This window comes from Malus domestica, chromosome 02 (genome assembly GCF_042453785.1).
Source record: "Malus domestica chromosome 02, GDT2T_hap1".
Lineage (NCBI taxonomy): Eukaryota > Viridiplantae > Streptophyta > Magnoliopsida > Rosales > Rosaceae > Malus > Malus domestica.
The window spans coordinates 16532417-16549939 of NC_091662.1; the positions used below are offsets into that span (position 1 = coordinate 16532417).

General features: G+C 38.0%; 1 protein-coding gene across 1 annotated transcript; it reads left to right on the forward strand.

Moving 5' to 3' along the window:
* Window positions 1–4615, forward strand: LOC103404092 (BTB/POZ domain-containing protein At3g49900). Its single transcript, XM_008342953.4, has 4 exons — window positions 1–323; window positions 550–619; window positions 2828–3340; window positions 3644–4615. The coding sequence occupies exons 1-4, from the start codon at window positions 187–189 to the stop codon at window positions 4430–4432; spliced, it is 1509 nt and encodes a 502-aa protein (XP_008341175.2). The 5' UTR covers window positions 1–186; the 3' UTR covers window positions 4433–4615.
* Window positions 4616–17523: the final 12908 nt, after the last annotated feature.

Below are 17523 nucleotides of genomic sequence, written 5' to 3' on the forward strand. Positions count from 1 at the left end.
AAACCTAAACGAACGAAAGCAGCAAGGAATTAATTCCGAATTCCTCACCCTTTCAAAACATAAAACCCTAATCGCATTTAAAGCAGCATATCAATAAATAAATATAAAAAAGAGGTTCAGAAATCAAAACTGCGTTTTTCAAGGAGAGGAGGAGGTTGGCTGCTGCTAACTGCTAAGCGGCAGGCAATGAGGGGTTGGAAAAATCTTGGAGTTGTTGAGACCATCTACGAGGAAGAAGACTATGAATTCTCTTCGGCTTCTCCTTCTCTCTCCCCTGCCCTCTCTTCTCCTTCAACTCCCCTCCACTCCAGAGTAGAATCATGGTAATTACATATTCTTCCCCTTTTCACCGCTCTATATTCCGGATTCAAACTCTCATCTTCTTCTTTTGAACACTATGTGTTCTATGTTCAAACATATCTCTCTTTGATATAGTTTAGAGTAGTAATATCGTTTGTGACAAATAATTATGTAATACACTGAATTTTTTTTTTTGGATTATGTAATACACTGATAATTTCTTGTTTTTGTTTTGTGTGTAATTTTTAGGTCTCGGGCAACAGGGCAAAAAGCGGAAGTATTAATCCGAGTTCAGGGAAAATGTTTCCATCTGCACAAGGTCTGTGACAATTCCCTCCTTAATTATAATTAAGCTGTTTGTATTTTTATGGGGTTTTTTTTTCCAGTTTTTTGGGAGAGATGTAAAAAGAACGAAGGACAAGAAAGTATTTTCCATTTGAGAGAAAACGATGAAATTATGTTCCAATTTCTGCACATTTTCATCTTGCCAGGTTGAACAATTAGAAGATGAAATTTGGATTTGTGGGAAATCATACCGTTGAAATTGGGGTTGTTTGATTTGGAAAAATTTTAGGGACGAGATGCAAACTTTTTCTTATATTAGACTGACAGAATCCCCACTTACTCCATGTGGTAATCCTATTTTATTTTTTGACGAGGCGATATCGCCGGTAGGTTAAATTAAATTATAAAAAATGATATTCTTATCATATTTCTATATCACTATGATAGAGACAACACCCATTTTTATATCACTATGATAGAGACAAAACCCATATTAGTTGGTGGCATCTACCTTTATTAGAGAGGTGGAAATAAATATGATATGAAAAATCTGGTAAGTGTAACATTACTTTAAATTATTTTGGTTTACGAAATGACAAATTCAAATTTGAATGCAAACGTCTAAACACAGGCATAACTCACACTTGCATCCCTAGTTTTTCTTCCCCAGTGCTATTCAAAAGCAAGAAGTTTGGGATTAAGTGTCATTAGAGATCTATGAAGTTATGAACTTCCATTGGTTTTTTAACCACCAGTTGGCCTCATATATAAACACATATTGTATTCCAAATTATCCAGCAATTGGATTTGTAAAACTAAAAACTATGCATCCATCCCTTGATTAGTCAAAATTTGTCGCTTAATTAGAGAAGGGTATTGTTAGGGAGATTAAATTTGTAAATAAAATTTTGTAAACTAAATGATATGAAAGTTGATGAATGGATTATTATTTAAAGGTTAATGAACGTGCTTCTTCATATTAGTGACACATCATTTTGTTTACAAATTTAGTCTCCCTAACATTACCCATTAGAGAATGCAGAAGCATAAGTTTAATTAGAGTAATGCTAGAGAGACCAAATTTTTTAAATCAAATTTGTAAACTAAATAATGTGGTTGTAGATGATTGAATTATTAATTAAGTTTCGATTAACATGCTTATTTTTTATTTGTAACACATCATTTGGTTTGCAATTTAGTTTAAAAAATTTGATCTCTCTAGCATTAAACATTAAGCACTCTTATATATCTAGATCGGCTAAGTTTTTTCGAAAACATGCATTTGCTTTTAAGTGGCTCGAACTCCCTCGCTTTATTTCGTTGGATTATTAAGCGCATGCCCAACCGTTGAATTCAGTAATATATACCATATATTGATGTATGAACTTTTTATTTCTTTCCATTGAAAAATGCTTAGATTCCCTATAAATGGAAGATGGCTATTCAAATAATGAACCGAATAATGCTATTCATACCATGTTTTTGTACCATATTTTCATACCATCTTAGATGACATTTGATGTGGACAGTCACATTATTTGAATTAATCATATTTTAAAGGGTAAATTACACTTTACCACCTCAAGTTTGAGGTTTATTACAATCTCATACAACATCTTCAAAATATTTCATTTTCATACCTCAAGTACTATTTTATTTCAATATAATACATCCGTTACATTTTCCATCCGTTTATCAGTTAAGAGCTGACGTGATTGTCATATTTGTGCCATGTGACAAAAAAATAATTTTTTATACATTAAAAATATTATAATAATTTATTCTAATAAAAAAATCTATTGCATTAACCAATTTGGTGAAATTATTATAATAATTTACTCTAATAAAAAAACTAGCTAATTAAATAACAATTGTGTTATACGAGAAGTTTTTCTCATTCATTTTCTTGGATTTTGCAAATTTTTCAAATGATAGGACTGTCCACATCAGATGCCACCTAAAGTGATATGAAAATGTAGTATAAAAAATATGATATGAATAACATTCGTCTAATGAATCACAGAAAAGAAAAAACAATCTGTCAATGTTTTTCACGTTTGACTGTTTGAGTACATGCTAAATAAATTAGCCACAAATGTGGTCCATCGTCTTTCTTTTTCATTCTGCTTTTGATGCATGCATGCATACATACATATATATATACATATTATTTGCCAGCTACTGATGATGTAAGTGATTGTATATATACTAATTATATCTCTCATTTTTTGTTAATTTATAGGATCCTCTGACATCAAGAAGCACATATTTAAAACGTCAGCTAACGGAAATAGTCTCAGATTTCACGATGCCTTTAAATATTTCAGCCGAAACATTCACTGTCGTGGCCGAATTCTGCTACGGAGCTCACCTCGTCATAACGCTGTTCAACGTCGCTGCTCTAAGGACAGCAGCTGAATTGCTTGAGATGACGGAGACCGACAACAATGGCGATGACAACTTGCTCCACTTAACAGACACCTACTTCCGCCAAGTAGTTGCCGTTAATGGAGATTACGCATCTGTTGTCTTCCGTTCGTGTCTATCTTTGCTTCCTGAAGCAGAAACAGCAGCGTTCCTTGTTAGCAGGTGCATTGAGGCGTTGGCTCTGTCGAGCGAGGGTGACAGCGGTGCTGATTGGTTGAACGAGGTTATAACGGTGTGCCCAGAGGATTTTCAAATAGTTGCGGAGGCCATTCAACGCTGTTTTGGAAACCACGACGTTGTTTATAAGCTCGTTGATCTTTATCTTATGGTAAGACATCAATCACTTCACGTTTATTTTCTTCTTCTTCTGTTAATGCTATGTTTTTCTTTGTCCTTTCCAAACTGCAAGTGGCAAGTTAGCCACCTAATTAGAACTTAGTGGAACGTGAACATTAGCTAGGTTTAAGTTTGTATGTGTATATATTATGTGTTATGCCATTTTGGTTAAAACTATATAGTGAATTGTATTGTCCGAATCGGAGTTTTTTTAGTTTTGTTAAGTAAACTAAAGAATTCTGTAGTTGATATAGCTTCTCCTGTGTATCCATATCAAAAATGCTACATTTCACAGAGATACAGTGGAAAGATTACAGAGGATGAGAAAACTCAAATATGCAGTTCAATTGACTGCAGCAAGCTCTCACCACAACTCCTCCTTGAGGCAGTCCGAAACCCCATAATGCCCCTCCGGTTCATAGTCCGAGCCATGTTGATTGAGCAGCTCAACACTCGCCGCACCATTTTCTCCGCAGCAGCAGCAGTAACTGATCACACCCAAATCCAACCTCATCACCGCGACCATGATGGTCATCATCACCGCGACAATAGCAAACAAATAGAGCCCATCGCAGTCAACACTCTAGGCTCTCTCCTTCAACGTGACACAGTGCACCGCCAATCTGCGCATCTCAAGGCCACAATGGCGGCCACAAGCTCGCGGATACAAAGTTTGGAGGAAGAACTTAATGGCATGAAGATGTTGCTGCACGAGTGTCATGAGAAACAGGAAAGAAACATATTAATGGACTCGGGGCGTAGGTCTTCGAGCTTCCATTTTAGCACTAGTGAGAACAATAAGATTGTAAAGGGTGACAAAGCATCTGCTTCTTCGGCTAGTTTTCGGATTATCACTAGTAAGGGATCGGTGGAGACAACTGGTGGGACTTCTAATTGGTCTTCTTCTTGCAAGGGGACTCCGAGATCGACCAAGAAAATTAGTGAGAGGTTGATAATTGGATTGAAGAAGGCGTTTAGAGTTTCGGGTTCGGCTAAAAAGCTCGTCAAGGAGAACAATGTCTATGGGGATACTGGACGTGGATTCGAAGACGGCATTGCTAAAGATATTATGGTGATCAAGTAGGGTTTTAGATTTTGATTATATCTCATATTTCATAGCTAGCTGATCATCATGAGACCACTTTTCCATTGCAGATTTTATTGAGGAAAAAGAAGCAGTTTTATGATTCAATATTTCAATATCTTGTTGTAGAGAACTGGTTATGTTATCCAATTAATACCGACACCATTTTTGGTGTTTGTGAAATCCGTGGAAGTCTGGAATGGAGAGAATGTTGCAATTTACAAATGACTTTTCCACTGACTAGGCGATTTTGTGATCAAAATTACGTGGAGGGTGATGATTGGATTTTTTCTTTAATAGTTTAGTAAAAAATCCAACTATCAAGCGTCACATGATGTAATCCACAAAAATGATCTTCCTAGTATTTTCCTTTGTAGAAAGGCACACGTACCGAGTACACCCACCACATCAAAATTATCCTTGGCACACATTGCATGCCATAAAAACACTTGAGAACATTCCACTCATTGCCCAATTGATAAGGCAATTGAGTTTAATCGCCTTGGCAACAGGTGCTCCACCGGTTCAAAATTGGAAGGCAATTGGGCCAAGGGCCCTTTCTCCTGCCCTGCCTATTCACGCATGGGCTTGCGCTTGCTGACATCGGCACATGCTGACATCGGCACAGAGCTTGGGTTCCACCACTTGCAACCCACCAAGAGCAAGATTAAAAGTTCTCAGCAGTTGGATTTCCAATGTTAAAAAAATTGAAAATTTTGGGTTGTGCCGTGTGGTCCAATTTGGCGCATCTGATTTAATTTTTTTTTAGAAATCAACGGTCATGATTAACCCAAAAGAAAAAAAAATTACCAAAAACACAAATTTTTTTTAAAGAACACACTTAAACAATTTAATTATTATTTTTTATTAATTATACTTGTTTGTAATGCTATGTTTGCTTTGCATTTAAAATTAAATTATCACAGTTAAATAGGGAGTTTTATTTCAAAGAACAAATTTACTTGGTACACAATTACAAGGCATACAAATTAAAAAAAAAAAATTGAATAGCAATCGTCATTGCCCTTCCTCTTCTTAAACTGATGGACTTGAACAATGACAATTACTGTTTAGAGTGAATACTAAAGACAATTTCACTGCCCTTACCCTTGCCTTACCTTTACCCTCTTAAAACGAGTGGAGTTACTCTAACATCGCACATAATGCATACCATAAATACTCTTGTCGTAAAAGGCTTATATCATTTATGGCATGCATTTAGGGGTAGGCATAAAAACCGTGGAACTACAAAACCGAATCGAACCACGACAAAATAAACCATAAAAAATCGTGTTAACAAAAAAAAATGTCATCGTAGGTTTAAGAACCGGACCAAATCGTTCATACCGGTTCTGGTTTCGGTATTCATGTTGTATAGGTGTCACTAAATGAGCGGTGAAAACCAAACTGGTTTCACCTAGTGCAACTGCATGGGAGCATTTCTCAATTTGACATTCATATTTCGATTTCATTTTTTTATATAAAGTGATCTTATAGTGTTTAGTTACATCTTTTTTTTTTCCTTTCCCTTTTCCTATGCTTTTTTTAATCTCTTGATAAGTCTCTTTTGGGCTTAAATATTGTATTCATACTAACATTTTTACTGCATAGTAGATGTATTTGCATGTGTGGATGTATATTTGTATTTTGAATGTTATATGTACATTTGAATTGTGTTTCTTTTTTTGTTTGCTTGGTGTCAACAATATTTGCATTTTGATTTAGTATTTGAACATTATATTTTATTTGTAACATTGTTTTTTTTGGTCAAATAATAGACTTTGTTAAATTAGATTTTAGATTAGCCACCAGCATTGTTTGAGCCCACGTCGTCATGCAAGGGCTCAACATATTTCCACCACTATGGTAAAGGGCCACTTGCTGTTATATTTGTAACTTTGTATAACCATTTTTGAAATCATATTTGAATACAAGCATGCAAAAAACAAGAGAAAAAAAAAAGTAAACTTTGAATAACATTTTGATTTGGTATTCAAACGACTTAGTATTCGGAACTATAAACCGGCACAGACCGAACCGAAATCAGTGTGGACCAAACCGTATGCTTTTAGTAATAAATTTAAACAAAACCGCACCGAACCGTTGATATTTCCCGGTTCCAGTTTCATTTCCATTTTGGGGGTGGAACAACACCGAACTGCACCATACCCACCCTTACATGCATTGGCACACCATAAGTAGGATTGTCTTCCCTCCCTTTCCTTCCTCTCTCATTTTCCTCTTTGTATTTTTCTCTATAAAGAAGTCAACATAAGATGTTGTCATGGCTTAATCGTAATCGTTCAAATTGGAGGGGTGGAAAGGAAAGAGAATTTAAAAGGGAGAGAATCATTCTCCGACACACCATAAATGATACAAATTTGCAATCACATCACTAAAATAGGGTGCCATAAACAATCACGACACTAAATAGTGTGTCATAAAATGTAAGATAATACTTAGGTATTCACTAGTGAATACTCTATGTATACACTCTCTGATTTGGCCCAAAAAAAATAAAAGTCACGTGTTCCTTGTTTTTTAAAGCCCAAGAAAAATTAAAAGCATGTCCATTATTTTTTAAAACAACAAAACATGTGTTAAAATATCACAAAATTAAAATGAAAATACTCACTAATAAGTACCCAAATATTATCCTAAAATGTAATATGCTACCTATTTAAGGATGAGGATCATCTCTGGATCCTTTTAATTTGTGAGGACCTTAAGGATCCTCGCATTTTATCTGTTCATCGTATATCGCGTGGCTAGTTTCGTTAGGTAGTATTTGTATTTAATTTTAAATAAAAAATTAATAATAAATTCTAGCTACACGATGTACGATGAATGGATAGGATGTGAGGATCCCTATAATCCTTAAAAAGAGGATCCAAATCGGATCCAAATCCCTAGTTAAGGCATGAAATGCACGCCATATTTTCTCTTCCAACTTCATATTAAAATGTTACATTAAACAATCTTTTCTAAACATAACAATTGCATTAAACTCAAGTACAATGAGAATCATGAAAGAGGACATGAAAACATATATCAACATTAATCAAGAGTGCAAACTTAGCAAGTCTGTGATAATCTCTAGGAAGAACAAAATGAAAACTCAAAAGATCGAAAGCTCAAAAGATCACCGTTGAAACTTTGCACTACCACAACTATTGTCACCGAATTGCTTTCCACAACCACATAGAACAAGTCTAGATTAGATACCAACTCTAAACCTACAGACAACACTATTCCAAATACAATAAATCCAAAAGAATGTCTAAACGAAAGGCCAAAAGTTGCCTATAAAGGAGTGTTGGGGTACTTTTAGGTCAAGGTGGACTTGGGCTTTGAGAACGTCTCATGTCTCCCTTGGTGTGGATTCGTACCAAGTCCTGGAATATCTCAAAAGAGTTAGCTTGTCTTAGGAAATACCCCGGTAACATTAACGGCTCGAAGATAACGTGATTGATTAAGATAATGACTTGCTCAAGTGAAGCGTGATGTGGAAGTTAGAAGATTATCAGTTTAACATGAAGGACAAAGGATTTGCATGGTTGTATGACATTCTTGACTGGATAATCTGGGCTTTCCTAAGGTGATAATAAGGTTTCTAATGGCTGGGATCTTTAATGGAAGGCTATGGAAATTAATAAGATTGCATGGATGATGATGATTGAGGCTTGGATAATGTTTCTGGGCTAGATAGAACTATATGGGCTTATTTCCTGGATGGTTATCTCCTCTGCGTTTTCCCTATCTCTCTGTGTTACTTCTTAATCTTTTATCCATCTTTTATCCATTGCCTTTAATGGTTTCCCCCTGTCCTTATGTAAATGAAGGGTTTTTCTCTAGGCTTCAAGGGAATCTCCCTTTGTGGCTTGGTATTTCCTTCATTTCTCCCTAGCCCTCTTATTATTCCCTTTTTGGTGTAAGGTAGCTGCACTTTTGAGACCTGCAGTATGCTTCTTCTCAAGGTGCGACTTTCCTAGGGTGGCCTTCCTCAAGCGCTACTTCTGGTAACATGCCTCATGGATTTCACACGTTGGTTGTCTGTGCAAGCTGGGAAAGGAAAGTCAGCATTAAATGCCTGACTTGATGTGCTTAGCATGCATTTAATGCATGAATCTAGTTTAGTCCTAACTAAGAAGGTTGTCTTGCTAAGGAAATGGGTAAACTAGGTTAGTTCTCTCTCAATGTTACCTGCGTGAAATGCAAAGGGTATAGGTTTGAATCATTGGACCCCTAAACAACCTAAAGTTTTCCATAGCCTCGATTCCATGTAAGCCCAGTAACCTTCCGTAACTATCCACACCACAATCTACTTGACAAGCCTCGAATATATGACTTGGGCTTTACATGAATAATGACTAGCATGAGGAAGCATGGTGTGATGAATAAGTATGAGCATGTTGTGATGAATAAGCATGAGCATGGCGGGAGTATCCGTCCTAATCACTATGGCATGACATGTATATAAATATATTTCTCATCGATCTCGTGCCTTGGCATGTGTTTGGGCTTGAATGTAGGCTTTGCATGACAATTGGGCCTTAAGACTTGGTTGGATTGGTGTGTGACATTTTTAGGCCCCAACATTAGCCCCTTGATTATTTGGGCTATGAGAATTCTTGAGTGGGTTGAATAATCAACCCTAGGCCTGAGGGATTCCTTTTTTGAATGTGGGCCTCTTAATGAGACTCTTCCTCTTGTCGCGTGGCAACTAATAACTCCCTGCCATTGTACTCCTTTACTTCCCGTGCACGTCCAATAATATGGAGAAACTCTGGGTATTCCCTACCTTCACTTGGTAACCATTACAAACTGCTCTTCTCACTAGGACAAGTATTTAATTTATCCTTGCTTTTTCTCTCATCATTTAATTCACATTCCTTTTTCAAATCTTTCATAACTGATTTTCTCTCCAAATTCATCTCTGCTTTCTACGCTAGGTTATGTCATCCCGTCCGTGATTCTCCTGCTCGTGACAAGGTCTTCCTCAAGTAAGGAAGTATTTCTCTTGACACTTTTGAATTTTTCTTCTTCTTTTTGCTTTCTTTGTTTGCCATGATGACGAAATTTGGCATACATTTCTTCTTTTTTATTATGCATTCCAAAGATTTTGGGGTTTTAGCATGGGCGCACAAGGGGTGTAGTTTGTTCCTTCAGGAAATCGAACTCAACTCCTTGGGTAATCATATTGCTTCGAAATCTTGTGTGTTCACCTTTTGTGATTTCTTTCTTGCTTTTCATGTGTACTGCACAATTATATCGAGCCTAGCTTGTTCGCATGTTAGTGCTGCTTGAGTAAGATTGATTGATTTATTGCATTGATCTGCTTAACATGATTAGCTTGACTGCACATAGCCTGTTTTTGCTTAAATATGCGTGTATCATACTTACTTTGGCTAGATCTTTTAGGGCTTTGATAGCATGGCATGTGTAGGGAAAGATGCATGTGTTTTGCGTGATAACATGTAGGGAAAATAGTCTCATGTTAATGTCTTAAACTTTTGGATGAAAGACTTTGAATTTTATGAACATACCCTTTTGCTTTCCTAGAGTATGCTCGCTCGTTTTCCCAGGGTGTGCTTGCTTGCTTTCCTAGGGTAGATCTTTTATTATGCTTCGCTTTGTATGTTTGTACATTTATTCCTGCATGTTGTATTGCTTGTAATATTTATGGTTTAACGTTTGCTTTCCATAGGTGCGTTATGGCTACGGAATTAATAAAGTGTCTAACTGCGGTGGATGGTTCCTTCACTATTGGGGACCATCTTCAACGAGGCAGGCTGCCGCCTCCTCTTGGTGTTCATAACAAAGCTTTAAAGGAGGATGTGCCTTCCTTAGACTCGGTCTCTCCTATCGATCTCAGAAGCATTTCCTGGTGCTGCATCAATAGTGAGTTATTTCCCGTCGTGTTGATCCACTTTGAGTTCTTCTGCGGTGAGGCTACCAGCTGAGCAGATTGGGTGGATACTGAACTTGGCTTGGCGAACCTGTGTGCAACCTTGACAAGGGCCAAGGTTTTGGACGCCGTTTTTATGACCAAAAAGCAAGTTGTTCACCTTGAGCCTAAACTTCTTCGATATGTGGTTAGGAGGTGGATTTCAGAGACCCATACCTTCATTTGTGCATGGGAGAGTTTACACCTATTCTGGAAGATGTTGCCAATATTATGCATCTTCTGATTGCGAGTATTGTGGATTTCTTCCTCTATATTTTTTATCCTCCAGACATTGATACTTTTGATATTTTGAAGAAGGGTGCCCTTACTTCTCCGAGCAAGGCTTTTAGCTTCAATGAATGGATCAAGCATTTTTGGCAGAAGAAACAAGAACTAAACTGCCAGTTTGAGGCTATGTTGTGTTTGTGGCTAAGCCGCTTCATCTTCTTCAATGGCAAAGGCACTTTCAGCCGCCAAGTGATTCCCTGGGACATGGCGATTATGCTCGATGATGTGGTCCTGTTGGCTTCGTTGTTCCTCGGGCTTCTCTACCATGAGTTGGACTAGCTTCATTCCCTTGAGGGGCAAGTTGCGGTAGTGCCACATTAAAGAGTTTCCTCTACGTCAACTTTCTACAAATCTTTCTGTAAGAGAGTATTAAGGGTCTGAAGATAACCCCTTACCATTTCGGTGCAACGAATAACCGTTATGTCATTGACTCATTCTCTTACTCGCCCAAAAGCTCTCGCTGGCATGCCGTTGGTTTAGGAAGATTTCGGCAAAGAAGTAGGACTTCTTGGAGCTTTTAGATGATGTGAGTAGCTTTATCTTTCATCAATATGTGTCGATACCTGAAAGTTTTACCTTTGTGATGTTTTTTAAAAGGTTGATTGGCTTGCTGGTTTTAAAAGCTTTTCTTTGCTTGGCTTGATTTTTGCAATGCTAAACTTGACATTGATTTTGCATTGTTAGGCTTGACATTGATACGTTTGATTGCTTTGAAAAAAGCTTAATTTGATTGACTCGAATCGTTTTGCATGGCATATTGGCTTGGCATGTTGCCTGAGCATTGCTTTGAACCACTGAGTAGTTTACTTGGCATTGATTTTGCATTGCTAGGCTTGGCATTGATTTTACATTGTTAGGCTTGGCATTGATTTGTTTGATTTCTTTAAAAAAAAACTTCATCTGCTTGACTCAAGTGGTTTTGTATGACGTGTTAGCTTGGCATGTTGCATGAGCATTACTTTGAACCATTAAGCAGCTTTCTTGGCATGGGCTTTTATTGTAGCCTTATCATGATTTTACCCTTAGGGCAACTTGCTTGGCATGGGCTTTTCTTATAGCCTTGGCTTGATTACTGCTATAGCTTTTTTAAAAGAAATGCTTCTAGTTACTCTTGCCAATGTAAAGAAATGAATGTACCAAAGATTTTGACAAAATGCTCATTCATTTCATTAAAATTTTAGGTACATTAATCGTTCGATGGCTTTACAAGGCCTCATAGAGTAAACAAAATGATCATTGTATATAATGAGCTTGTTTTTCTAAAATAAGCATGAGTGTTTTAGCAGTAATAAGGCTTTAGCCACTTTACATTGATAAGCCCCATTAACATACCTTCCTTGACTGATACCAAGTAGTAGTAATGGCTTCGATAGGCTATTTTGACCATAAAAGGACCTTCCCAGTGCAAGGCAAACTTCAAAGGTCCGAAGGTCTGCCTACTTATATGCTAGGTTGTCCTGAGGACAAGATATCATTCCTTGAAGTTGCATGGCTTGATTGTGCAGTTGTAGGCTTTGGTAACTTATTGGTGGTATAGCGCCGATTTTCTAGCTACTTCCACTTTTTTCCTCAAGTAACTCAAGGTCTTTCCACCTCCAGCTAGCGAATACTGTAGCATCCCATTCCACATTGTTAAAACTCTTGCCATGGGCATCATCATTTCCATAGGGGAAATAGCTTCAAACCCATAAACTAATGAGTATGGTGAAAAACCCGTAGCATTCCTTGGAGATGTATGATATGACCATAGGACCTCTCGGAGATGCATTATTTAGCCCCTAGCGTAGTTGTGCACCATTTTGCTTAGAATCCTTAGCAGTGTCTTATTTGTGTCTTCGGCTTGACCGTTTTCTTGGGGATTATATAGCATGGAACGACGATGCTTGAACTTGTACCATTGAGTGTGGCACTTACTTGTTTATTCACAAAAGGTGTTTCGTTGTCGTTTACTGTCTTGTAAAGTATCCCAAATCGGCAAACCATGCATTCCCTGATGAATTTAGATATTGCTACTCCTGTTGCTTTCCTGAAAGGGATTGCTCTACCCACTTTGTGAAGTACTCAGTGGCTACTAGGATCCATAAATGGCCTTCGGAAGTCGAGTTGATTGTTCCTATCAAATTGAGCCTCCAAGTATGGAATGACCATGGGATACGCATATCTTGCAGTAGTGTTAGAGGCTTGTGTATTAAGTTTCTATGGACTTAGTATGCATGGCATCTCTTGACTATGTTGTACTTGTCTTCCTTCATGGTTGACCAATAGTATCCCAGGCTCAGTAGTTGCTTAACACCTTCTTTCTTCCTTGGTGCTCGTCGCATTCTCTAGCATGTACCTCCTGCATGAATTGTGATGACTCGGATGGCCTAAGGAATCTCAATGGTTCCTCATTGAATCATTTCCGATATAGAGTTGCTTTATCCATGAAGTATTTCTTGGCTGTCCTTTTTAGTTTGTGTGCGCCTTATTGCTTAGTAGTGTTCCATCGATGAAAAAGGTCATGTATAGGGACCTCCAATCATCAATGCTGGAAACTACAAATGCCTCTATCAGAGAAAGTGTTTTGTTGCATTTTGGACATTCGGCTTGGATGCATGTGGCTTGTTGCTTCATCTCTGGCCAATAATACCATTTCATTTGTAGTCGGCGATAAAGACTTGCTACTTGGTCGACTCCGCATGTGGCTTCATGAATTTCGAGCAACCATTTTTGTATTTCTTTTGGTCTAAGACATCGGGTTAACACTGATGCTTGTAAAGTGTCCCAGCAACGTTGATGTAATCCTTAAGATATTTGATGTTGAGCTATTTGCTTGGCTTGGAAAGTTCCCTTTGGACAGTTTCCCTCAAGTCATCATCCTCTAACCCTTCCTTTGTGAATGTTGCATTAATGGCTGGGCCTTCTTTCTGATTATAGCAATGTTGGGTTGTTCTTCGACAAAAGTAAGCTTCGAACCTAGTGTGGCTTGGGCATCCGCATATCTGTTGGTTGTGCCTGTAATATGTTACAACACCACCTGCTTGAAGCTTGCCATGCGTTTCTCGGCCATAGTGCGGTATAATGCCAATGTTATTTCTTTTACTGTGAAGCTACCAAATTCGAGTCCCCTACAACTCGTATCCTTTTTGCACCCATTTCCTTGTCTATGGAAAGGCCCATGACAAAAACCTTATACTCCGCTATGTTGTTTATGCACGGAAAACTTAGCTTGAAAGATGGGGTAGTAGCTTGGCCTTCTGGATTAACAAGTATAATGCCAGCTCATCCTTCCGTGTCTGTGGAATAACCATCGAAATGCATGACCCATGGCTCATTTTCCACATCGGTGGCAGCTATCTCTGGCAGTGTACCAAGGATTTCTTTGGAAATTATGGCTTCTTCCTTTCGGGAAACAATGCTAACATGTCTATCACAACTTGGCCTTTGATAGCCTTAGACGTCATATTTATAGTATCGAATTCGAAAAGTGGGAGCAACCAATAGGTCAAATAGCCAGATAGTATGGGTCTAATACCTTACGGGGTCAGACTTTACCATGCAGCTTGTGGGCTAGGAAATAATGGCATAACCCTTGTGATGCGTAGACAAGAGCTAAGCTAAGGCATTTCGTCTTCTGACATAGTAGATTGATGCTTCTTCCTCATCTAGATTGTCTTAGACAAGCAGGGCTCCTACAGTGGTGTTTGTTACAACTAGGTAGAGCTTGAGCGGAATGCCCTGGACGTGTCTTCATGGTAGGAACGTTGGTGACTAGTTGTTGGACTCATTGATAGGCTTTCGGTGCATTCCTTGGTCCATACAAATTCCTTTCTTTTCTTAAGCAATGGGGTGAAGGCTCATGTTGCTGCTGCTAATCCTAAGATGAAACACCAAATGTATGACATCTTCCCTATCAAACTTTTCAGCTCTTTTACGTTTGTTAGGGGGGCATGAGAGTTTCGATGGACGCACCATGTCTGGATCTACATCGATGCCGCGCTGATGCATTAGGAAGCCTAGGAACTTGCCCAAGGAAACACCGAAGACGCATTCTTGGGTTTTATCTTAACCCATATGCTCGGCATTTCCTCAGCACTTCCTAGTGCCTTTTCCTGGTTTTGGATTTCACGACGAGGTTGTCTGCATAGTCTTCCCCCTTCATTTCTTATCATGTCATGAAAGATTGCCATAATTGGTCGCTGATAAGTGGTACCAGCATTTTTTAGTCCAAATGGTATGACTATGTAGTAAAAGTTTCCCAATGGCGTACGAAAAGCCATCATCTTAGCGTCCTTGGCAGACATCTTGATTTGATTGTACCCACTGAAGCCATCCATGAATGACATCAGGCTTTACACTGAGGTTGAATCGATCAAGATGTCCATGTTGGGTAGTGAAAACTCATCTTTTAGGCATGCTGCATTGAGATGTCGGTAGTCGATGCATATCCGAAATTGGACAATGTTCTTCTTCTTTACTAGGACGATGTTGGCTAGGCAAAGAGGGTGCTTGATAGGCTTGATGAATTTGGTTGCCAGAAGCTTTTCTACCTTCACTTTGATTGTAGCTTCTATTTCCAGGTGGACATTCCTCCTTGGCTGCACTACAGGCTTGAGCCCATGCTGTGTATTTAGCGTGTGGTATACTAAATTTGGATCAAGGCCTGACATCTCTTCATAACTTCAGGCAAATACGTTATTGAACTTCTTTAGCAAGCTGACTAGTTCTTTCTTTTCCTCGGCATATAAGTAAACACTAATAGAAATCATTATTTGTACAGAGGGATCATCGCTGAAGTTTACCTCTTCAAGCTTTCCCGCCACTATAGTGGATCCATCTTGCATGCATTTTGGCGCATGCATGATTTTTTGCAAGGATCCGTCCTCGACAGCAGATGCAGGCATGTCTTCAGTTTCCTTAAGGACGTCACTAACTTGGTATGCAGTGCCCCCATACTTAAGGCTTTCCTTCACAATATGGTCAGGTAACCCAATCCTTAATAAGTGGTAAGAGACGCAGCCGTCAGGAAACACAACCGTAGAGCATTAAGGTGGAGTGTAGACAAAGACATTGACATTTGGCTATATACGTTTTCCTTTTTCCACATTAGCGAGGAATTCTTGGTCACTGAGATCTCGAACATTTTCCTAATGGGGTAAAGGTATCCTTGAGGCCTGTGATATCCCACTTTCAGCACTTGAGAAATCATTATAGAACTCGGCATCGGATTTATGAACCTTGTCTAGGTTGAATGGCATCTGGTTTCCTAGGATGTGAATAGGCCTTAGACCAATCATTCTTTTGACGCATTGATGGTAAATGGAGGCCACGAGTTTGTGCTTGTTTATCCATGGCCTTTCGAGCATAGTGTGGTTGGCCACTTTGATATTAATCATATAAAACTTAGTAAAGGACCTGACAGGGCCAATCTTCAAGTCGATCTCGATGTATCCAATAGTTTTCTCACTGCTGTTCCCAAACCCATTGATAGAGATTTGAGATCCTACTGATAAGCTCATATTTATATATATTTTACATCAAATTCACTTCTCTTTTCTTAGTTAGTTCCTTATATTTTTGAGCTTTTTACTTTGTTTTTGTGTTTTGTGGGATTTGTCAAGCAAAGAAAAGAAAAATAGCACAAGTAGGATTTTTAGTAACAAATTCGTCAAAACTGCCTGTGCAGATCAGCTAACTTTGGAAGAAAGTTGCGAACAGCTCAGAATGAATTATAGAATGAGCCTTATATTCTTGGAAAGCTACGGATGTCTATTTTCTGGAGCATTTCGCGGATTGTTAATATCATTTTTCTAGAAGAAGTTATGGCCATTTTAACACTGAAAGGTTTCCAAGACGCTGAGCAGTTTGTAACTGCATTGAAGGCAATAAATCCAATAAAACTAGCAGCCAAAACTGATGCAGCCAAGAACAAGTCAGCTGACACCTATTCAAATATCAGAGGAAATGGAATAAAAAACGAGGATTAAGAGGGAGTAATTGGCATAAAGGCTACCTAAAGTGTTACAATTGTTTTACCACATTTCCTCTCACTTATTGTCATCACTAAATGGCTATTAGTGGGTGAGTTAAGGAGAAGAAAATGATGCAGCAAGAATTGGTTTAAAAGCAGCATTGGGGAAGGAAGGAAGAGAGGAGGAGTCCTGAGTCGATTTCTTTCGGTTCTATCTTCTCAAACTCATGTCTATCTTTTGTTTTTATTTAAGGATTGTGTGTAACTAATTTTTTAGTAGTTAGGGGCTGTTTTGAAGCCTCGAATATGATTGCAAGTTTGTTATGACATTTCGTTTGAATTACTTTTATGAATGGATGAAAATTGGTTCACTACTTGTCTCATTGATGAATTCTTTATTTGTTTTCTATGGATGCATACGTAGTAAGCATATCTAGGATTCTAACACTATGAATATGTGTGTGCCTGCCCTTATTGAATGAGGACCTACATATGTTCTATAGTAGTACTTGTTAATTACAATTAACATGTGAACCAATTTCTAGGATAAGTAAGACAACGCCAGTACTTACGATGCCTTGTGATTACTCAAACTCTTTTCGTTCTTAATGATTCCTACTTGTTAAATCTATGAACAGAGTAATAGGTTGTGTTCTAACATTGAGCCAACTTGAGCATCTTCATCTTGAAGTAAAAGGAATTTGAATGAAACATAACATGTTTGCATGATTATTTGGTGGTGGATAGCAATTCCCCTAACTCGTTTTTCTTAATATGTGAACTACTTAAAATATGTTTCTGTCCTGTTTTTGTTTGATTTAATTTAAATATCAAATCTAATCCAAAAATCCCAAAAATTTGTAGAAGTGTAACTCTGTGTGTCTAGTGTTTGCTTATAAAATTTCG

Bases quoted from the DNA above. Each gene is read 5' to 3' on its own strand.
- LOC103404092 (XM_008342953.4), top strand. From the start codon at position 187: ATGAGGGGTTGGAAAAATCTTGGAGTTGTTGAGACCATCTACGAGGAA. The intron at 324-549 runs GTAATTACATAT...TGTAATTTTTAG, and splicing joins CACTCCAGAGTAGAATCATG to GTCTCGGGCAACAGGGCAAA. The intron at 3,341-3,643 runs GTAAGACATCAA...TACATTTCACAG, and splicing joins TCGTTGATCTTTATCTTATG to AGATACAGTGGAAAGATTAC.